The sequence below is a fragment of the Ochotona curzoniae genome, unplaced genomic scaffold, assembly GCF_017591425.1.
Source record: "Ochotona curzoniae isolate NIBS_2020 unplaced genomic scaffold, NIBS_Ocur_1.0 scaffold_3890, whole genome shotgun sequence".
Classification (NCBI taxonomy): Eukaryota; Metazoa; Chordata; class Mammalia; order Lagomorpha; family Ochotonidae; genus Ochotona; species Ochotona curzoniae.
The window spans coordinates 17,499,123-17,522,323 of record NW_024467115.1 but is presented as its reverse complement, the minus strand read 5'-3'; the positions used below and the strand labels follow the sequence as shown (position 1 = coordinate 17,522,323).

At 45.0% G+C, this 23,201-nt stretch overlaps 1 protein-coding gene across 1 annotated transcript in view; it reads left to right on the top strand.

Moving 5' to 3' along the window:
* The first annotated feature begins 2,088 nt into the window (after positions 1-2,088).
* The window catches only part of MAP7 (microtubule associated protein 7), a 198,686-nt gene continuing 177,573 nt past the window's right edge, over positions 2,089-23,201 (top strand). The window contains exons 1-2 of the mRNA XM_040965658.1: positions 2,089-2,131; positions 2,723-2,862. Coding sequence (XP_040821592.1) covers positions 2,730-2,862 — 133 coding nt within the window. The 5' untranslated portion in view covers positions 2,089-2,131; positions 2,723-2,729. The remainder of the gene's footprint in view (positions 2,132-2,722; positions 2,863-23,201) is intronic.

Sequence of the window (23,201 nt, the reverse complement as noted above, 5' to 3'; positions counted from 1 at the left end):
TTTCCACCAAAAGATCGTTGCACACCATGCTTATTTTACATGTGGGGTTTTTGTTTTTCCTCTCCTTTTTCCCTCCTCTTCTCTCTTGTAAGTACTGAGTTGAGTCTCTGAAGAAGAAAAGCAGAGTAGATTTGAATAAAATTTCAAAAGCAGGTCATGTGTGTAAGTATGATATTGGCAGGTATCCCACCTATCTCATATATGTTATGCTTTTACCATTCAATTAAAGAAAATAAACAGCAAGTCTAATTCAGGAAAAAAAATTATCAAATAAGAGCAGTCACAAAAACATTACAGTTACAGCTAGAAGTAAGATCTTGAATATTTGAGGCGTGCACGCTCCTTTTCCTGCTGTCTCCACGGAAGGAGGCACTAGCCTGGGAAAAGGGGGAGTTGGGATTGTACACCCCCTACTAGCCAGTGTTTAAGGGAGAGGGTCTTCCATTTCCTGGGCCCCAGCTCCCTCACCTACAAAAAGATGCTGATTTGGTTACTGTCTCAGACCCTCTTCAAAAAACTGACTGTGCTTTATTCCTGAGAATAAGTCAACAAATGAACTTAAGTAAAATTCGCATCTGAAATTCCCTGTTTATCCAATATGCAGGTAAGCATATGTTAAAATTTCTGAAGATCTGATTTTTTTTTTTTTAAAGCATGGATCTGCTAACTATTTAGTGTATACTCAGCACCAAACTGGGCAATATGAGTACACACACACAAAAAATGGAATTACCTTGAAAATCACCAAAACGTGAAAGACGGACCTGCTACCAACAATGTACCATAAATTATAACAATTGAGGCTTGTAAACTTCCTTTTAATCATGACTACTGTGGACATCTAGTCCTAATCCTTAATCCCATACAGTAAATGATGTCATCACTCCATCTTACTGAGAAAACTTTAAAGTGGGATGAAGTGAGTGACACAAAAGTGCTGGTCCACACTAAGGACTGTAGAGAGGGTGTGTTAACACTGACCTTCAAGTCCGTGGGGTGGGGGAAGGGAGGCTGCCATTTGGCACAGCAGTTAAGATGCCCAGTCCTGTGTCTGAGTTCCTAGCTCTTCCACCTTCTGTGTACCCTGTTCCTGGGTAATGCAGCCCTGGGAGGCAGTAGGGGATGGCTTAAGTATTTGGGTTCCTGCTACCCATATGGGAGACCTGAACTGAGTTCTGACTCCTAACTTGGCTGTCTCTGTCGGATATTTGAGAAGTAAACTACTAAATGCAAGATCTCTTGCATATGCCTGTTTGCCTGCCAGTAAAAAAAGAAAGAAATAATAAAAGATAACAAATAAAAATTATGAAACATAACATCCTTAGGATCCTCTTTTGGATAAATCGGCTGGCGTTTTTAAGGAGATAGTAGGGAGGAAGACAATCACTTTGACCATCAATTAGATTTGATTAGAAAGCAAAATTTTTTCTAGGTTTTCTGGTGGGTATTTTTAATATCGTTTATTGTCTTTTTTTTACTTGTTGTGCGTCCATGGCATAAGTCTTAAGCAGCCAAGCTGTGAGTCTCAGAGCAAGAAAGCTTGTTGCAGAAGAAAACAGTAATCACGTGTTTGTGTGCTTTGTGGAAACAGTCCAAAGGAGAACGAGAATTGGGTCAAGTGTGGAGAACTGCTCAGTACCGCTGGGGTGGTGGCCGGCACAGCGGTGGCTGGGGGCATGCTGGGCGGGGATGGTGGCAAGCAGAGGCAGCTTCGGGCGTGCCAGAGTGCTGGACGCAGTTGGGCAGCTGGTCTCCCGGTGATGGAGTCTCTTTCTCATTTCCGCCCTTCCCGCAGGAGCGTTTCATTCTCCTCCCCGCCTCTGGAAAGTCTGGGGAACCGGACCGTCCTTGTGACAGGTGCAGCTCAGCCTGTGTTTATGGTGGGAAGAGGGTGGGGGCGCTCCGTCCTGGGCCATGCCTTCATCCCTCAAGGGACTTACCAAGCCTTGTTGTGATAAACATGAAAAAGATCTACCTCCAGCCTGGGTCTCTCCTTCGGAGGAGGGCGCCATGGTTGGTGCAAGCTCGGTGTCTGCCTTAATCTCCTCCCACCGCGGCCAGCTCTGGTCATTGCTCCAGCAGGAGCATGGGGGAGCTGCTCCCCAGGACCTCCCCCTGAAACCCGCTGCTGGTGAGTTCCCAGGGCCCCGCCTCAGCAGCCAGGGCGACCCAACCGCCCCCAGCCCTCCTTAATTAGGGGATGTCAGGTTGTCCCGGCAACTCTCCCCAGCAGCAGCAGCCGCCGCAGCAGCATCTCTCATCTTTTCCCTTCTGGGCTACAGTCTGGATATTTGTGTATGAGGTAGAAGATCGGGAAAAGTGCTGGGGCAGTAAGAAGCTGGGATGTGAATGAACAGGTTAGACAGTGCAGGGAGCATCTGAACCAGCAAGTCCTTAATAGGGCTTTTCTGGGAGAGTGTATGTGTGTGTGTGTGTGTGTGTGTGTGCAGGCCAGTGCACTCGCCAGTGTATGAGCCTGTAGGGGGAGTAAGGGGGAGAGGGCTGGGCAGGGGGGACTGCTGCTAGGTGAGGAGGAACTGCGGGCCTCAGTTGCCAAGTGGCTGGTAGTATCTGTCAGCTGTTTGCACACTGTTTACCCATAGAGGATCTATTACAAGTGCTCAAATGAACCGGCAGCTTGGAAACGAGCAGCTTCCTGGGAGATGCAATTACATAAGCATATATTTTTAATATAATAAGTAAAAAAAAAAAAATAAAGTAGCAGCGCTATGCCTGGATCAGCTATAGCTATCCGACAAGAGAGACTGAAGAAGACCAATGCGAGGTCAATTGCCCTTGGTTTGTTCACCATTAATGAGGAAGACGAACAGCAAAAGAATGGAAATTCCAAAGGACTGAAAGGTATGCATTTGCTGAGCCAGCCTGGTCTCCACGCTGGACAAACTGCGCTTGGAGTGCCTGCCTGCTGTAAGGTGTGCCCATGGGCTCCCAGCTGTGTTTGTTCGTGGTGCGGGCACGCTGGAGGGATGTGGATGCATGGAATGGGGGACAGCTTTGGCAGATTTGATGGATGTGAGAGCCGCTTGCCTTTTTGAACCCACACTGCTTCCCTTGACCTGGAGTTCTTGAATGTTCACGTATTCACTGTATGTGAGTCGTGGCCAGTGGCTGCGTCCTCAGCAGAAAGAGGAACTGGGAGTTACCAAGGTTCACATGCAGCCCTCCTTAGGTGCAGCAGATAATTTCTGTTAACTTTGTGATGGGAGAGTCTCTTGAAAAAGGATGCATGGGAACAACAGCAACGAGCAGCCTTTCCAAGGGCAGAGGGTCAAGATGTCCCTTTGCTCTCTACCCTGAAATGCTGAGAGTGTGGAAGGGGGCTGTGGCAGGGGAGGAGGGGGAGGGAGGAGACACGGGGGAGTGGATGCAGCAGCTGTGGATTTTTGGAACTTTGGCTGGTAACTCTGCTACCCAGCATTTGTAGAGCAGAGGTCTGAGTCTCAGGACGTTTTGTCATGGCGATGAAATGTGGCAGCAGCTTGCCCAGCTGCGGGAGTGCCGTGCACTGCGGCATCCTCAGCTCTGTCCCAGATGCTACCTGGGCAGGGCTGGGGGGACCAGGTCGGGAGGGCAGCGCTCTGGGTCTCAGGAAGGCTTGCTGCAGGAGTTTTCCAGCTCTCTGATTCCTGTAGCCTCCTGCCCACAAATACAGAAACTTGTTCCCAAAGGCAGTTAGGTTATAAGTTTTTTTTTGTTTTGTCTTCCGTGCTTAGATTTCCAGCTTGCATTCAAATTACTGCTGTTATAGACAGTGTGGGCCAGAGAGACATCATGGCAAAGTCCCCAGCAGATCTTGAAAGCAGTGGTAAAAAGGCAATTCCAGTAGAATTCAGCATCTAAGAACTACTGCCTCTAATTGTAGTTTGCCTTTTTAACTGAGTTTGGAAACTGCCTGCTTTAAACCCAGAAGTGTATTTTTGCATCCTTTAATCAAGACTTCATAACAGAGAAGTTCTTCGAGAAGGTAGACTCTTACTGTCACTCTTAGTTTTTATTTGCTTGTGTTTGAGGACCAGATGACCTCAGCTTTCTAAGGAGGCTGTGAAAATGAAAGGTGACTTATGTGAAATGTTTACTTGCTCATGAATTAGGTCTTTGAACCAGTGTGCATTGCTCTTGATGAAAACTCGGGACTTCAAATGATTGGCATCAAATCCTTTAGCCTCCTCCAAGGAGTTAGTAACTCCTAAAATCAGTATGGATTTGTTGGATGGTTCTCGCAGCTCCTGTGTGGGGCTGTCCTTGATGAGTGAAACTGTGTTGTAGAATAGCAATCCATTTAGTCCTTGATCGTTTTCCTGATTTTCTTTTCCTAGCTGCTGCTGTTTCAGTGGCTTAGTTGACTTTTCCTATTTTAGGGAAGGGAAAGGAAGGGGTGACGGAGTAAGAGCTTGTAAAAATCTGTTTGGGGCAGTTTCTGTAGCTTGTTGGATTAGAAAGACTTTAAGAGTGTCTCGTGCCCCACATTTTACTCTTTCTTTTTCTGCCCACACTCCCCACACTACTAATGAAAAGGAGCAGATACTCCTTTACTAATAAAGGTGTCTATACTTTCTCTATATCCACAAATGTTTAATTTATGATACATTCTGTAAAAGAAGTGTCTAGATAACACTAGATATCTCTGATCACTCTTGGTGAATAAATAAAACTGCAGGCTTTGATTCCAAGTTTCTCATCGGACCTGAGCAATAGAAATGTCCTCTGCCTTGTCCAGCTGTTGTACATCATAGTCCCATACGATAGCGATGAGCCAGCCACATGTGGTTACTGAATATTGAAAATTCAGCCCAGCCAGTACAGCCAAGAAACTAAAGTTAAAATTCTAGTGAATTAAAACTCAGATAGCCAACGTGGCTACCTTGCTGGACCACGCAGTCTTGGGAGCTGTGACCCTCTGAGTTTGTGCCCTCTCTGCTTTGTCCGTATCTGGTCAGATCTCAGAGTGAATGTGATTATTCAGGGTTCCACGCGCGGACAGCTCCTCAGTGTTGTGGAGGACAGTTACCAGCATCATAAGATAATTTTATCTATCCTTGTCCACTTACATGTAGTTGCACCACATCCAATGCTGCTCTGCCCTGTCCATCGTTGCCTGTACTGTTGTGTGCAACTTCTCATGGGTTCCTGTTTCCTTAACTACGATTTCCAAAGCCTCCTAGCGAGATGACATGCAAGTTGTCTTTTCTATTAAGCAGCCAGACTCTTGTTTTCTTTTCTCCCCACTCCATGGCCTCATCGGTCGCTCATGTCCAAGCCTGGTTCCCATTCTTGTATCGTTTTGTCTGTTACCAGCGATAACGAAGCATGCTGTTTAAATTCAGTGAGCTGAATGCTTCTGTGCAGGATTGCCCTGTGGTAATGATATGTCCCATCTATCCACGTGCTCATACCATTAGGTCACCAACTTGACATACTTAGTAGGAATAAACATGGCAATTACCATCTGCACTTCCAAACTGACTTCAAAGCTACTGGTGGGGTGGGACTGTAGCTTGATAAACACAATCAATCATTGAAAGAACAATAGCGCACTGATGTGATCAGTAAGAATGTAAATGTTTTACCTACCATGCTATTACCATACTATTTAGGTAGTAATTGAAGGCAAACAGGGCTTATGCTGTTGCTCATATGCACAGGTTATTTCAAAAAGTTCCTTGGTAGATGGAATAAAAAATGCAGGTTTATTGTGAAAATGTAGTTTTGGAGTCGCTGCATAGGAACCAGTGTTTGGCAAAGTGGTTTAGATGCCTCCTGGGACACCTGTGTCTTGTTCAAATTCTGCCTCCACTCCATAGCTGCTTTCTCCTGTTAGGCACCCTGAGAGGCAGCAGGTAATGGCCCAGTCCTTAGGTCCCTGACCCATGTGGGAGACCTGGGCGTTCCCAGCTCCTGGCTTAGCCAGGCCCATCCCTGACTGTCGCAGCTCTTTGAGGAACAAGGCATAGAATTAGAGGTCTCTGTTTCTCTCTCTTCATCAATCTGCCTTTCAAAATAAATAAATAGGAAAAGAAATCCATGAGTAGTTTTTTCTACCATAAACACATTTTCTGTGAATTATGAAAAATAAAGATTTTCACAGTAAAAATAAACCTGTAATTTTAATTTCATTTTTTTTTTTAAGCTTTTGAAAGTTCCTTGCAACCTTGTGCCTCTGCGTAATGCTGACCTCAGGTCTGGCTGGGGAGAGATGGTTGAGGTGTTGCAGTGACTAAATCCCATAGATGGGATCCAAGGCAGGCCTCCCTTGTGAATTCTCCTGAACACAGTATAGTTATTAAGTCATGAGGCATTTTTCTCCCTGAACCAACTTTTTCTTTTATTGAGGGATGCTCACTCAGTGGAAGCTCCCGCACCCAGGGAGGGTATTGTGGGTACAGTACAAAGATCATTGATGTGCTTTCCCCTCTCAGAAGTGTTGGTTGCCTAGTAGATAAAAGTTGATGCAAATAATGCACGAGTATAGATGAAAATCCATGAGAAGGGCCAGCAGCAGACAAGGCTGGCAGAAATGTTTCAGTCTGTGCCAGCTCTGAAGCTGTCCGTTCCCAGATTTCACACTACAACAGAAAGAGTAGAGGCTGTTTGGAGATATACATGGGCTCCCATCACTTGGAAGCTCACCAGACTTCAAGGAGATGGATGGTGGTGGAGGAGCCACTCTGCAGTGCATTGCTGCGGAAGCCAGGCTTGCACACAGTCTGCGAGCAAGCATGACAAAGCTTTTCTGTTGTAATGGCTTCTTGACACGTGTTATGAACCTTGTAAACAAACATCTGCTTGAGTGAGTATCCCCCTTTCGGTTATTGACTATAACCCGAGGAGTATCCAGCTCCAGTACTGGTTTATTCGTGAGACGTGAACCTAAACAACTTTTACTCGATTTTTAAAAAGTGATTATCATCCGCAGAAGATGCAAACTTTATCCTTCATTACAGAGGATGTGGTCATTCTCGCTGGTGTGCACCTGGGGCTTATTTCCAGTGTCACTGGGTTGGGTGGAGCAGCATTGAGGTGCCCGCAGTGGGTTCAGCTGCTGTAGCGCTGGCACCCAATATCAGAGCCACCTTAGGGCTGGTTAGGGTTCTGGTGCGTCGCCTCTGGTCCTGTGCCCTATAGTTTGCACTCTGAGAAGCAACAGAAGATGGCCCAAGTGGTTGGGTCCCTGATTCCATGTGGGAGAACCAGATGGGGCTCCTGACTCCTGGATTTAGTCAGGGCCAGCTCTGGCTGTTGTGACCGTTTAGGGGGAGATGAACCAGTGCATGGAACTAACATTAGGAACTAAGAGTTTTTTAAAATAACCTGAATTTCAGCTTCCCCTTGGAATACCTGGGCCCTGCTTCTTCCTGGTACAGTCTGTGGCTCTCAGGGAAACTGCCATGTTGAAAAGGCCACACATGCCCTGCTGCCCTCTTTCAAATGGTGTGTTACCTGGCCTGCTTCGGTTGTATTCCTCTTCCTGGTCACCTGTTTCCAAAGCCCTGTCCTTGAGCATAATTCCAGGCCCCTTGGCAAGGGACCTGGCCTGCCTGCCACCTGGCCATTCTTTCCCCTGCCGCCCTCCTCCCTGCCACTGTTGGAACTCTGGGCTCCAGTTTGCCTTCTCCTGCTCTTGCAGGCCTCTGTGCCCACTCCATGCTCTTCCATTGATCTGCCTCTTCATCTGAATAACCCTGATTCAGTCTTTAAAATTGGGTCAGGTGTCATCTGCTAAAGGTTTCTCCATTGTGTATCTGCTACAGAAAACCTCCTCCCATGCCCCTAGCTTCCTTCTCCTGACCAGAAAGGCAGTCCTCATTTGCTCCTTTAGCATCAGAAACTGAGCCATATATTTGCTTCTCTACCAGTACTTAACCTTTGCATGGTTACGTCAGCATCCCAAGCCAAGCCATTATTGGTGCTTCTCTGCTGACACCTCTGCGTGGTTGGATCAACCCCACACAGTCTGCATCCTTCTCTGGGCTGTAAGCTTTGCTTAGACTGGGACTGTTCTCCGTCTGCCGTGCCTCACAGGTTACACTGGACCACTAGAACGAAGTTAAACTGTCTAGTATTTTAAAAATAACCTTTAGTATAGAGACTCTAAGAAATGGTAGTGTCAGGATTGTCCTTCCAAGGTAACCACGTGGAAAGAGGTGGTATTACGTGGAGGTGTGCCTGATGCCAGAACAGCACTTTCCAGCAAACCACTTTTATCCAAGTATGTCAGGGAGTCCGCCATTCTGCTGTTTCTCTCCCATGGCAGCCATCCCTTTCCTTCTTTAGTGGAAAAATGAAGGGCTGGATTTCCAAACTGACCTTGACTGCTTTGTTATCCCCTGCTTCTTTGGTTAGCTAACTGTAGATTAAACTGTAATGAAAAAATGGTTTCTCCTTTAAGTCAGGACACAGTGGTTTGGAGAAGCTTAACCTTTCTGTGTTCCCAGTCCTCTCCCCATTTTGTAAAAATACGTGTTCAGGCACCCTTCTTTTCTTTGGCTTATCCACTGGCCAGTTGAGGTTTCCCAGTGAAATGCACATGTGTTCGCACTGGATGGCAGCTGGTAGGGCCTCGCGGAAGTCAGGACTCTTGTTTCCAGGGAGGAGCCAGGACGTGTGAAAGCAGCAGGCTGCAGAATGATTCTGTCCCATTTCCTTGTTTCTTTTCCTCTTTTGTTCTACAAGACCCGCACCATTTTCTGTTCCGTGTCCTCCACATATACTGTTTCAGCACCAGATAGAAGGTTTTAGCAGTTTAAAAAAATTGAATGGCTAGTGAATATGAAGTAGTAGACCTGTAGTAAAAAAAGATTTCTTTTATGAGAAGGTAATCTTGAAGTCAAATGGAATGACATAACTGTTTGATTAAAGAGCCTAAATGTAATATTTCTATAAAGTTAGAAAGAATGGGGGATTCCAGGAGCAAGCAGGACATCACCCAGTATATGAATTGTTCTCAGATACTCTGCAAATATTTGTTGACTCTAGCTGTCTCCCTGGCTTTGTCTGCTGTACAAGTAGAAACTGCCATGCTTTGTCACTACGTACAAGAGGAACAGCAGAAAGGCTTAAAAACCCTGTTTTAAAAGCCATGATTGATGGAACTGAAAGAGCTGACTGCTCCCATCATACGGACCAAACACGATTAAGTGGCTATTGGCTATTTAGAATCTCCCAGCAGATAATTCACACACATTATTTAGTGGGAGGTTATAGTCTGAGTTTGAATTGTGTCTTCATTTCCTCTAGCATCGGTGGGTCTCAAGGAACAATTTAAAATTATTCGCAAAAGTTGACTTGCACATGACTTGCGTGTTGCTTGACTGTTTTGAATTTGGCAAAAAGTGACAACCCTCAGGAGATAATTTAACTTAACTGTCCTATCTCCTGAGGGATTTAGGAAAATCTGAGTTTATGTTGGGCTGTCCATGGGTTAAGTGTATATTCTGGATTTTCCAGCTTCAAAAGACAAGTAACATAGACCACGATGCAGAAGTTACTAAGTGTAGCACACACAGACGTAAAGCACTGTGTTTGAAATATGTACCGGAGCACTAGAAAATGCAACACCTGGTTTTTAAATGTCTACAGCAATGGTTTATTAGTGAGACAATTCTCATAGAAGCTGTCTGTTCAAATCCAAAGTAATTCACAGTGTCGGGTCCAGTGTAGAGTATAGAAAGGGAATGAATTTAGGGGTATAATCCCCCCAAAAAATTCTCACAGTTTTTATCTTGAACACAAATGGTTCAGGCGACTAGGTTCACCCTGAATTGGAGATGCAGAGCTGGGATGGTAGTGACAAAATGGTTACAAGCAGGATTCAGCTACTACTGGGAACAGCCATGTGGAAACTGGGGCTACCTCCCTGCATCTGTCAGGTTCACTTGCAGGATCAAGTTCATTATTGAGAGCTGGCATGCAGTGTAGGGATGGTGGGAAGGCGTCTCAGTAGGCCCTTTTAAAAAGCCTCCCAAATACTGTATTATAAAACCTAATTAAAAATGCAACATCAAAAGAAGATTCGTCCTGGCAATCATTACCTCTGAGCCTCTGTTTAGAGCTATAGGAAATTCAGCACCAGCCACCACCAGAGACTTGTCAGTTTATGCTGTTGGGAGAAGAAAGGATACTAGGAAAAGTTCAGCCAAGTTGACTGGTTATGACTAGTGGACACTACTAGTGAGTAGCCCTCCCTAATAACACTTCAGGTTTGCCAAAGTTATTAGAAATTTTGTGTAAGAAACTGATTTTGGGGTCAGTGTTAATAGCCCCATGGGATAAGCTGTTACCTGTAACACTGATATCCTATGTGAGTGCTAGTTCATATCCTTGCTGCTCCAGTTTCATGCCTGCTCCCTGCAAATGTGCCTGGAAAATCAATGTAAAATGACCCATGTGCTTAGGCCCCTGCATCCTTGTAGGAGACCCAGGCAAAGTTCCAGTCTCCTGGTAGCCCAGCCCCAGCCATTGTGCTCCCCCAGGGAGTACACCAACAATTGCAACATCCTCTCCCTTTACCTCTCCCTTCCCCTCTCCTACTCTTTCTCTTTCCCCCTTCTGTCTTTCATTTAATTCTGCCTTTCAAAGAAATAAATAATTTTTAAAAACTATGAAATGAAAGGGAAAAAATGCTGCCTAGAGAAAAAGGCAAGTTTACTGTTATTTGACCTTTCCAAACCTCTCATCTGTGAAATGAAATTAATAGACTCACAGTCCCAGGTGGTGATGGGGATTAGAGAGAATATGAAGCTTATTGAGCACACCAAGGAAGTCACTGCTGTTCAGTAACTGATAGTTACAGCACAGTGTTTGTAAGCCAGTGTCCCACGTTCTAACAGGCGAGCAGGCGGTAGAAAGACCACTGTGTTCGGTTCAGTGCGCAGATCAGTGTCTTCATTACGGGCACATTTTCCCTTACCTGAATTCCTACCTTTTGCCTTTTTTACCTGCTTTCTAGCAAGGCTGCCTCTTCTCTGAGGCCTTTCTCATCACTTCCCTGCCACAGGTGAGGATGGTTGCTTGTCCCACGGTCATTCATGCAGCTCGGAAGTACTGGATGTGGGGGAGCTGGCTCAGGTAGTTCCTGATCACTTAACTAGGCTTAATGAAAGAAATAAATCACCATTATGTCAGATCACCTCACTTGTTATTTCAAGTGCTGTTCAGGAAGTGTAGCCTTTCTTCCTTGGGATGCATAGAAAATTGTCCTTCATTAGGGAACCATAGCAGTGATCCTTGACCATCTTGGAAACCAGTTCAGGAGAACTAATTTTCAGAGATTAATTTATTCTTAGTCAAAAGTCAGAGTTACAGCAAGAGAAGTAGAGACAGAAATCTTCCATTCACTGATTCACCCTCCAAATAGCCGCAACAACCAGAGCTAAGCTGATCCAAACCAGGAACCAGGAGCTTTCTTCTTTCTGCACCAACATGGTGCAGGGTCTCAACAACTTGGGCCATCCTCTGCTGCTTTCCCAGACCGTAAGCAGGGAGCTAGATCAGAAGTAGAGCGGCTAGACATGAACTGGTGTCCCTGTGGGAATGCCAGTGTAGCAGTCAGAAGATTGGCTTGCTACTCCACTGCTCCAATCCCATTGCAAGACTTTGTTTTCTAATCTTTAGGATTTGCGTTGTCCCTCCCTACCACCTGCTGTTGTGGGGTATGGAGTATGCACATGGCTGGCTGGATGTCCCTGATTTGTGGATACTCCCATTTTATTGCTAGTGTTAGGTAGCTTGATTTTGTTTGCTTGTTTATGTGTGTGTTTGGCTTCTTATATGTGTTTTCAGCCCTAGGACTACTTGTTTTCTTACCTCTCTAGATTATAGGACTTTTTTATTTCTCAGTCACAGTCTTGTGTGTCCCATTATTTGTTCGGTGACAAATGCCGTGATGTGCCAGGTGTTACTCACTGTCATTACCCACCATCTGTGCCAGCAGTTCTTTCTTTCCTGATGCATTAGCTCCAGCTCAGAGTCCTCCCCTCTGCCTGGGCTCTCTCCTCTGCTTTGCTGTCCTGGAGCAGCTCCTATTTACTCTTCAGCTTTCATGTCACTTCCTTAAAGATACTCCCAGGCCAGACCCTACATACTATACTGTCATTGAATAGTGTACTTGTCATTTCTTGCTGCAGCCAAATTGTACAGTAAGTGTTTGCTAACTGGGCAACTGTTCAGTGTCTATCTCCTCCACTGGACCAAGCACTAAGAAAGCAGTGAGTGTGCCTGTTAGATTCACATTGTGCCCCAGCATCTAATCCAGCACCTATGAGATAGTTGAGGCCCCCTGAATGTAGATTATGTGAACAAGTATCAAGAGTGTGGATAAAAAAATTGATAAGAATATGTCCAGCAGTTTTCACATTTACAGTTTATGGTTTTAGAAACCTTGGTTCTTAGATTTCTCATTCAAACTTACTTCTTTGTCCATTGAACGGTTTTGTTGAACTTGAGGAAAGAAAGGCTTTTCTGAGATCTCCTAGTTCGTGTCTCCTAACGCAAGTGCAAAGGCTGGAGTCTGGTTTTTCAGGGTGACTGATCTTTGACAGCATGCTGACCTGACTTGCCAGGCAGAGTGAGGAAGTGCAGCTGTGGGAGCCCCTGGAACTTTCCTGGGTCCACGACTTTGTTTCAAGCCCTGCCAAGGCCTGGAGATACCAGATGGATCATCAGCTGCCTTGTGATGGGACAATGAGTTTTGTATTGCTGGACACCTTTGTTCTCTAGCCTTCCTGCAGTGACGAAGAGCAGCCTGGCTCCGTTCGTGTGCAGGGACTCCGTTTTATGAAATGTCACAACTAGAGCATTCCAGAAGTATCATCTGCCATCATCTTCCCTTTAGCCTATTAGGAAATGTCCATTTTTAGTGTGTGGTCCAGATTATAAGTCCAGGGGAGAGTCACCTATGAAGCAAATCTTCAGGAATTTCAACTCCTCCAAGTGTGGTGGCTCAGCATGGCTCCCACTCCTAGCTGCCCCTCTGTGCATTGAGAACCATCTTGAGAAGAGAACGGGAGCAGCTGCTGGGTTGGCATAGTCTGGTGTGCACCCAGGCTCGTGGTTCCCCACCCATCCCAGTATATCTCATTAAAGCCACCCTCAGAAGTTTCCTTTTATAATACCATCTTGGCATTATTAGTCTTGTTTTTTTTTTTTTAAGACCCAGAAAAACAGGTTCTTCGTGGGCAGACGGTTCCTGGCATAGACCATTCTTTGTCCAGTTTAGAAGATACAAAATGGTAACTGGAACATTAGGGATGATTAGACCACCGGCTGAGTCTTTATTCTAGGCAATCACTAGCTCTGAGTTTTCATTCTGGGCTTGCCTATGTGGCTTAATTTTCCTGTGCCATGCTACAAGAGTAAATGTTTCCCCTAACCTGTACATGTTGTGGTTTATTATCCTGTCATCCCCCCTTACCCACTGACTCTAAAATGCTCTGACATTGACGTTAGCATGGATTGTAAGACTCCCCAGCCCCCCTTCCCAGCCCCAGCCTCTTTGCCTCTGACCTTCTGCTCTCTCACAGTTCAAGTCCTTTCAGACGACACCAGTCATCTGGTGTCAATGCCCTGACTTTCAGTGAAACACCCAGCCGCTCCGTTGCCACGTGGCCTCTGCTGTAATCCTGCTCCATCCAGCTTGCCAGCAGTGTGAGGTTCCAGTAGCAACTTGCTTCCCCTCCCCATGGGATCTGATGCACTCAGAAATCCCACTGAGCAGAGTTGGGCTTCCTTAGACTCTTGATTTGGTGCCCACCTTGTGCCAGGCAACAGACTAGCTGTTCCCACATCAGTGAGCGCAGCCTCTTTTCTCCTGTGTGTCTCCCTTCTGTGTGACCCTCTGTTGTTGTAGCCTTATTTACTTTCAGGCCTGAAATTCATGGATCACCATTTCAGTGATGCACTTACGGTGCTAACAGAACCTTCCTTGCAGGTTCTGGATATGCTTTTTGCTTCTATTGCTGCTGCTTTAAAAAAAAAATATATATATATGTAGTGTAAATATATAATATTTATTATATGTGTTGTGTGTATATATATATGTGTATGTGTGTATATATATATGTGTATGTGTATATATATATATATAATTTGAAAGGCATAGTGACAGAGAGAGATCTTTTACCTTCCAGCTCACTCCCCAAATTGTCACAGTGGCCAGAGATGGCCTGGTTTGAAGCTGGGTGCTTCCTCTGGCTCTACCACTCAGATGCAGGGGTCCAAAACCTTGTGTCATCTTCCACCACTTTCCCAAGTGCATTAGCAGGGAGCAGAATCTGAAGTGGAGCAGCCTGGACTTGAACTGGCACCTATATGGGATACCAGTGCCACAGGCTGCAGCTTTACTTATTATGCCACAGTGCTGGCCCTCTACTCTTTGCTTCTTTAGGGCTTCTTTAGGCTTACCATGAGAGTCCTGCACTGCTGCTGACTGGTTCTGTTGGTCCAGTCACACCGCAGGGGTCTTACCCAGACTCATCCATTCTGCTTCTCTCTTCTCATTCAGTATTTTCTACCACTGAGCGATGAAAAGTGACAGTGCGTCAGCTCTGTAGATCATACTTTGCTCTCTTGAAGAGAGTCCTCCTCTTTTTTTTAAAATACATAACATTAAAAAAAATTTTTTTTAATTTTATGGTGCAATTCTATAGGGTCTAGGACTTTACCCCCCTCCAAATTCCCACCACCCAACTGATTTCCCCCATATTATTGCAACACTGTAGTCCTTCACAGGCAGTCACGAGTTCATCAGTCTGTCATTTAAGTGTGCCCCAACATTGCTTGTACAGACAGTGTCAGTCCAGCATCCCACCATCCAGACCTGCACACCTCCATTGGGAGTCCATCTTTGATTTCTAAGTAGAGATGCATTCTGCATTGTATCTTCACATCTGAATATGACAGTCTGTATTACACCATCACTCTACATTCTCTTAAATGAGAAGCCACAAACAAATTCAATAGTAGGTATGAAGTTAAAAAAAAATTTACAGCACCATGGGATCAAAAAATACGCCACTGAATAACCATCGCATGGGTGAAGAAAACACCAAAGCCTCTTGGATAGAACGATGCCACATGCAATCCTTGAGCCAGCGAATAATTCAGCAAGAGAAAAGAAACTATTTGGAAGAAATGAAAATAAAAACATCAGAGCACATGGGTTGCAGCAAAAACAGTATGGAGAGGATTATTGATCTTATAATTTGCATTTAAGCTGCCTTAAATCAGAGAGAACATATGATATTTGTCCTTTTGAGATGAGAGTCTTCCTCTTTTTTTTAAAAAAAAATGTATTTATCGTTGTTGGAAAAGCAGATTTACAGAGAGGAGGAGAGAGAGAGAAAGGTTTTCCATTGATTGGTTCACTCCCTAAATGACTGCAATGGCTGAGCTGATCTAGACAGGAACTTCTTCCAGGTCTCCCTGTGTGAGTGCAGGGGCCCAAGGGCTTAGGCCATCCTCTGCAGCTTTTTCAGTCCATAAACAAGGAGTTGGGTTGCAAATAGAGCCGCTAGGACTAGACCCTGCATCCATGCGGGATGCCAGCTCTGGCAGGCGGAGGATTACCAACTATTGTGCCACAGTGGCAGCCCTAGTATTCTAATTAAAGCCAAAGTCAGAGGAGAAAATCAAGGAGCTTCTGTTTTCACTGGCCGTGATGTTAAAGAGGAGAAGGGAAATATTCAGAGGCTCTGTTGATCCCTGATAGTGAATTTATTTTGCTTTTGAAAGGCAGAGCAGAGGAAACAGAGAGAGAAAGAAAGATCTTCCAACCACCATCCACGGGTTCATTTCTCAAAGGCATGCAGCAGCCAACCTGGGCCAAGTGTGGACCCAGGAACTGCATCCAGATCTCCCGCATGCATGGCCAGAGGGCCAAAGTACTTAAGCATCTTCTGTTCACAACACAGTCTCCTACCCCCAACACTTTTTGCTCCTTTTGCCTCAGCCCTCCCAAGGCCCACTTCCATGGAGATTGATTCTGTTCTTCCCACACCCAGGGAAACCCTCCAACAAAAGGGCAACTGTTGGCCTGCTAGCCAGCCTGACTCCTAAATCTTCCCAAAGTTAATTAACATTTACAGACTCTGATCCCCTGCTCTTGTGAATTCAGTCCTCTCTAAAACCTCAGGCCAGTGCCTTTTTCCCCCCATCGTTTCCCCCCCCTCCCCTTCTCGGTAACCTTCAAATGTGGTTTGTATGAAGTATCCTTCATTGCAGTCATTCAGTGAACTATTGTGCCTCCCCAAGACTTCATGGCCCCTACAGTGTTGATTCTGCATATCCTTAGGTGGAGATGACCTTGTTATGTTTCCTTTGATTACCATAGTAACCATATCTAGTCTCAGTTCTCCCAGTTACAGCGTTCAGTTATCTATTTCTGTAACACACATCACTGGCAAATTCCATTGTGTTGAAGTTATTATGGTAAAGTTACCTGGAAAAATCTGAAATTGGCAGTTTAAAAATTAATGTTGTTTTAGCGTAACATTAGATGATAAAACAAGGGTATTCTTTTGCTTCTCCGTATTGGTTTATGAAAGACAAATTTCTCAAGATTAATGTACCATTTAACTATTCTCTCCAGTTGCACTGGCGTTTTTAAAGTAGATGTTTATAAAAAGTTTTTGAAGGAAGAAATAGTTATACTGTCCTATAGTTTACCGTCAATATTTTAATGGCAATTTTTTCCCATAATAGGAAAGAAATTGTTGGTTACATGGGCTATATTTAAAATGCTTGCACTTTTTGGGGGTGTGTGTATGGCATAGTGGTTCATAGACTGTTTGGGACACCTGAGCTCCATGTTGGAGTGTTGAATTCAAATTCTTATTCTACTCCAAGTTCTGGCTCCATGCTAATATGTTCCCCAAGAAACAACAGATGATGGCTCAAATGCTTGAATCCTTGTCTCTCACGTGAGAGGCCTCGATGGAGTTCCTAAATGCTGACTGGACACACCCCAGCTCTCTCAAACATTTGTGAATGAACCCCACAGATTGGAAATCTCTTTGTCTCTCTTGCCTTTCAAATAAAATAAATGAATGAACAAAAAATTTGAAATATAAAATGTTTTTCCTATTTGCCAGTAGTGTGTAAGTTATTAGATTCTACTTTTCCAAAATAAAGATTTTTCTCCTACTTTTGACTTCTTATAATTTGTAAATAGTGTCATATACCTAATGATTTATGGCTATAGGAGATTTTTTTTCCCCCATTGGTACTCATTATCGCTAAAGTTACTTTTTAATAGCATTGTGAGATCAGGCACACAAAACTGAGGACATTAAGTTGTATTTGAAATTGTAACGTATAATTGAGTTTTTACAACAGTGTTTTGGAAGATACTTTATGATGAACAAATTTATTTTTGCCTTACATGTTATTCTAAGATTGTATAACTTTCTCAGTCTAATATTTACCATAGTAACCATATTTGGTGTTGAAACAAGCTTATAATTTATAATAATATCTTTTTAAGATTTATTTTATTTTTATTGGAAAAACAGATTTATAGAGAGGAGAGACAGAAAGATCTTCCATCTGCTGGTTCAATCTCCAAGTGACCACAACAGCCGGATGTGAGCTGATCCAAGCCAGAAGTTTCTCCTGGATCTCCCACACAGATGCAGGGTCCCAAGGCTTTGGGGCATCCTCTACTGCTTTCCCAAGCCATAAGCAGGGAGCTAGAAGGGAAGTGGAGCTGCTGGAACAAGAACCAGCACTCATATGGGATCCTGGCATTTGCAAGGTGCGGATTTAGCCACTGAGTCATTGCACCAGACCCAATTTATATCTTTAAAATAATTTAATGATAAATGAAAAGCAGAGACTTGACATAATTAAATGATCTGGGCCAACGTTATTTTAAATCATTTATATGAAAAGCTGTAGCAGCAGGTTATAGCATTTAAGATGCTGCTTAGAACACCAATTTCCCATATGAAAGTGCTTCGGTTTAAGTTGGATTCTGCTTTCCAATCTAGATTCCTGCCAGTGCGCACGTGTGGAAGGCAGTGGGCAACACTGATGTCTTTGAGTCTCTGCTACCCACAAGGCCCAGCCCTGGCTGTTGCAGACATTTGGGAAATGAACCAGCAAATGAAAAGTATCTTTCTGTCCTCATCTGTCTTCTTGCCCTTCAAATTTAAAGCAGTGAAAAATATATTTATGGGAAGTATAAATAAAATGTGTGGCTAGTGTCAGAAGTTTGTATTTGTCCTTTTGTTTTCTTGTGTCCTTCCATCCCTCCCGGTTCCACTTCCCCGCCCCTGGGACCCTGCAAGTCCATTTCTATATTTTTTACTACATTTTTATATATAGTATGTAAACATACATATATATGTAGCAGTTGTATTTAAAGTGATAAAAACTGTCATATTAATGTATCCATTTGTAGCTTTGTGCTTTCCCTAACTTGAATCTTAAAATACTCCCCGAAGTGATAAATTTAGACACGGTCTGTCTAACTGCTGCCTAGGGTTCTGTAATGTGACTTTACCACAGCTTGTTTACTGTTCCCTGGTTGACGAATGGAGTGGCTGATTACAGTTTTGCTTTGTTTTTTGCCTGGTTGCTGCCATGCATTGTGCAGTAGTAACCTTTATGAACATCTCCTTGGGCATATGAGCCAGTTGCCTGGAGCATATTCCTAGAAGTGACATGTACATCTTCACATGCCAAATGTTTTCTGAACTTGTTGTGTCAGGGAGCTGCTACCTATAGTCTGGGAGTCTTCATACCCTCACAGGAGGAGGTGGATTGAGTAAGGCACTTGGGTTTTTGCAAACTGGATGGGTATAAAAAAAAGGCATCTTATTTTAATTAGCAAAACTTGGCATTGACAAATGTAAACATTTTTTATGTTTTAAAGACTTATTTTTATTTGAAAGGCAGAAAAGGAGAGAGATCCCACTGGTTCATTCCCCAAATAGCCACAACGGCCAAAGCTGGGCCAGTCTGAAACCAGGAGCCACCAGCTTCTTCTGGGTCTCCTATGTGAGTGCAGGGACCCAAGCACTCAACACTTAGCACTACTGAAGAGGTTGGGTCAGACATGAGGTAGCTGGGAATCAAGCCAGCACTTACATGGGCTGACAGTATCGCAGGTAGCAGCACAACACCGGCCCCGTAGTGTAGCTTTCTTAATCCATTGGAACCAGCAGCACTGCGCGGGTGTGTTTTCTCCCTCAGAAGAAGAGAGGGAAAACTCCTGCATCAATGCGCTGGTTTAAAGGCCATCATCTTGTTCAGGTAAGTCAGGTCAAAGAGGGGTGGAAAAGAGAGAACCAGCACTGGGCCAGGGTGCAGGGAGGGAAGGGCAGCTGTGACCCTCTCCCCTCCTGGCTCACACCTGGGCTGGGTACAGAACCTCTGGTGGATACATCTGAGCCTTTTGCATTTCACTTCATCCTTTTCCCTCTTTCAGCATTGGGACACTGGACAGAATAGCAGCAAAGTATCTAAAAAGTCAAGCTGCCTTCTTGATCCTGTTAGTTATACTAAGGTTACTTGAATGTAAGTGGAGGGACGAGAGAGATTGTATTTCAGGAAGATTTCTGGGGTGCACAAGTGTTGAAAACATTGCTTAAAATCAGATTTGATAATTAATGGTGTGTTTCCATTACTCATGTCATCCTCAGGCCCGATTACCATTTGTAAAGCATAAACTCTACAAATGGAAGGCATTAGCATGAATAATTAAAAGGAAGGGAGTCAGTTCTGTGTAGCTGTGGGCTGCCTCTCTTACCGTGGAGTCTATTTCAGTTAACAGGAGGAAGTTCAGACAGGTAGGCTGCTGGCTTTCAGACCTCAACTATGCTTTCAGCCCAGCCACATGTCATGATCCATCATATGCTAGTCTTATTTTCCTGGAAAAAGAAAGTTGCTTTGCTGGGAATCAAAAAAAAAGTCATGATTCCGTGTGCTCTCTGTTGGGTGGAATCAGTTCCCTGGGAAGAGAGGGTGGCCTTGCCTAATCACTAAGCTCAGTATCTTCGTCACCGTACCACTATCTTTTACAATGACGTGGGTCTGTGCTGCTGGAGCCACTAATTCAAGGATCCTGCAAAGGAGCATTGCCCAAATCCTGGACATCTCGCAGGGCTGTCTTAGAGGCTCACCCACCAGCCCTCTGTCCTGGGTCCCTGGCATATCATGAGGCATCTTCCCGCTGAGCACACTGTTGTTCCACTTAACCCTGTGAAATCAGGATCCCGAGACAGGGCTTCCACAGGAACCCATGAGAACGCCGTGAGCCGGTCTGTTGTGGATGAATCAGAATTAAAATATGGTTTCTGAAAGCCAGCATCACAGCCCAGCTGGATAAGCTATCACTTGGCAGCCCACATCCCATATGAGGGTGCTGGTCTGAGTCCTGTTTGTTATGCTTCCTATCCAGCCCCCTACAGATGAGGCTAGAAAGACAACAGATGATGGTCCAGGCGCTTGGACCCCTGCCACCCATGAGGAAAACTAGGATCAGGCTAGTGGTTTCAGCCTGGTCCAGCCCTGGTCATTACAACCATTTGGAGAGTGAACCAGCTGGTAGACTATCTCTCCCTCTTTCCCTCCTCTCCTGTTGCACTATCTCCTTACTTTTCAAATGAGTAAATCCTACAGAATAAAATAAGGCATGGCTTCTCCCTCTTTCCCTCTCCTGCCGCCCTATCTCCCTACTTTTCAAATAAGTAAATCCTACAGAATAAAATAAGGCATGGCTCCTTTTTTTTTTTTAAGATTTATTTTATTTTTATTGGAAAGGCGGATAAACAGAGAGGAGAGACAGAGAGGAAGATCCTCCTTCCGATGACTCACTCCCCAAGTGAGTGCAACGGCCGATGCTATGCCGATCCAAAGCCAGGAGCTTCTTCCGGGTCTCCCACGTGGGTGCAGGGTCCCAAAGCCTTGGGCCGTCCTCGACTGCCTTCCCATGCCACAGGCAGGGAGCTGAATGAGAAGTGGGGCTGCTGGCACTAGAACCGGTGCCCATATGGGATCCTGGGCATGCAAGGCAAGGACCTTAACCACTGCGCCATTGCGCCAGGCCTGAGGCATGGCTTCTTACAGATTTGCTAAGCCAGGATATATCTGAGTTGGAAAACAAACCGTGTTGACTTTGCTCTGCTCTCACACCTCAGCAATCAACACAGGAGACTCCCATGATCCCAAAATGTGTGGGATTTCTCCCCACCAGCCTTGCAGCAGCTCTACAGCAGACCCCAGCTGGATGTCCTCTGGGCTACTCCCACTCTGACTCTATCCTGGAAAAAGGGTAAAATCCTACATACTGAGGGCTCAGTCTCCCAAGCCCCACATTGCTGCTTTCTAGATGCCAATAACAAGCCTCAGATGGTTTTACCTGTACTTGTTTTTTGTTTTTTTTTTTAGATTTATTTATTTAAAAGACCTTTACAGAGAGAGATACACAGAGAAGGAGATCCTTTCATCTGCTGGTTCACTCCCCAAATAGCTGCAGTGGTCAGAATTGAGCTGAGCTGGTCTGAAACTGGGAGCCATGAGCTTCTTCTAGATCTCCTACATGGATGCAGGGGCCCAAGGATTTGGGCCTTTCACTGCTTTCTCAGGCCATAAACAGAGAGCTGAATCAGAAGTGGAGCAGCCAGGACACACACTGGTGCCCATAAGGGATGCCAGCACCACAGGGTATATGATTAGCCCGCTGTGCCACTCTGCCAGCCCCAACCTGTGCTGCGTTTTTTTTTTTTAAAGATTTATTTATCTGAAAGACATTGACAATGAGTGAGACAGAAAGAGGAAGAAGAAGATACACAGAAAGGAAGGTCTTCCATCTGCCAATTTGCTTTCCTAACAGCTGCAACAGCCAAGGCTGGGCCAAACTAAAGCCAAGAATCAGGAGATTGTTTTGGGTCCACCATGTGGGCCCAAGGGCCCAAGCACTTGGGCCATCTTCCATTGCTTTCCCAGTCACATTAGCATTGAGTTAGATTTGAAGTAGAACAACCAGGAAACGAACCAGTGCCCACATGGAATGCCAGCATTGCAGGCGATGACTTTTACCTACTATGCCATAACGCCAGCCCCTACCTGTGCTTCTAACCAACCACCTATAAATCAGGGGTTGTTCAGTTCCCTCCTTGGGTTTTGTTTATTTGCTTGAACATCTCAATAATTATCAGGAAATCACTTGTAGTGTCCTGGTTTATTAGAGATAATGTTATAAGGGATACAGATGAGGGACAGGTGCCTTGGTGTGGTAGGCTAAACCTCCCCGCAGCTTCAGCATCCAGTATGGCTGCCCATTTGAGTCCTGAGTTCACTTCCAATCTAGTGACCTGCTAATGCCCCAAAAGGCAGCAGAGAATGGCTTAAACCATTGGGTGTCTGCACACATGTGGGAGACCCAGAAGATCCTAGCTCCTAGGTTTGGATCACCCAGCTCTCACCATTGCAGCCATCTGGAGAATATGACCAGTGGATGTAAGATCTTCCCTCTCCCTCCCCCTCTCCGTTACCCTCTCCCTTTTCTTTTCTTTTTTCTTCTTCTTCTTTCTCTCTCTCTCTCATTTTAAAATAAAGAAATATTTTGCAGCACACACAGAGATAAAGAGACGTGTTGGGTGGAGTGTGGGAATAGAGCCTGGAGGATGCCCTCTCTGGGCATACCACCCTCCAAGAGCCTCCCTGTGCTCCTGTGGGGTTTTCTTGGAGCTTTCTATGTGTGACCTTGATTCAAGCACTGAGAGCCATGCAGAACTGTGATTCTGATGCCTGTAGGATATGTGGGGAAATCCAGCCAGGCCTGTCTTTCCAGATTCTTCCTGGCCCCTCTGAACAATATTCCTTCCCCCTGGAGAGGCAGCAGGATCCCTTTTCAAACCCAAAGCCTCATCTGTCAGTTCAGGTGGATCAGAGCATGTGCTTATGGCCAGCTCCAAGGCAGGAAGACACAGGAAGATCAGAGTATGGTATAAGCTTCTGTGGCCTGTGTTGGGCCAGGAATCATGAATGAAAACTCAGCTACAGTTAAATGCACAACACACACACACACACAGAGTCTGAATTCTCTGCATACCAGAATTGGAATCTTGCTACGTGATAGAAATCTAACTCTAACATAGCTGCAGGTGCATAAAAAGGCATGTCAGGGCCCAGCGTGATGCCCTAGTCGCTAAATTGTCACCTTGTATCCTCCTGGATTTTAC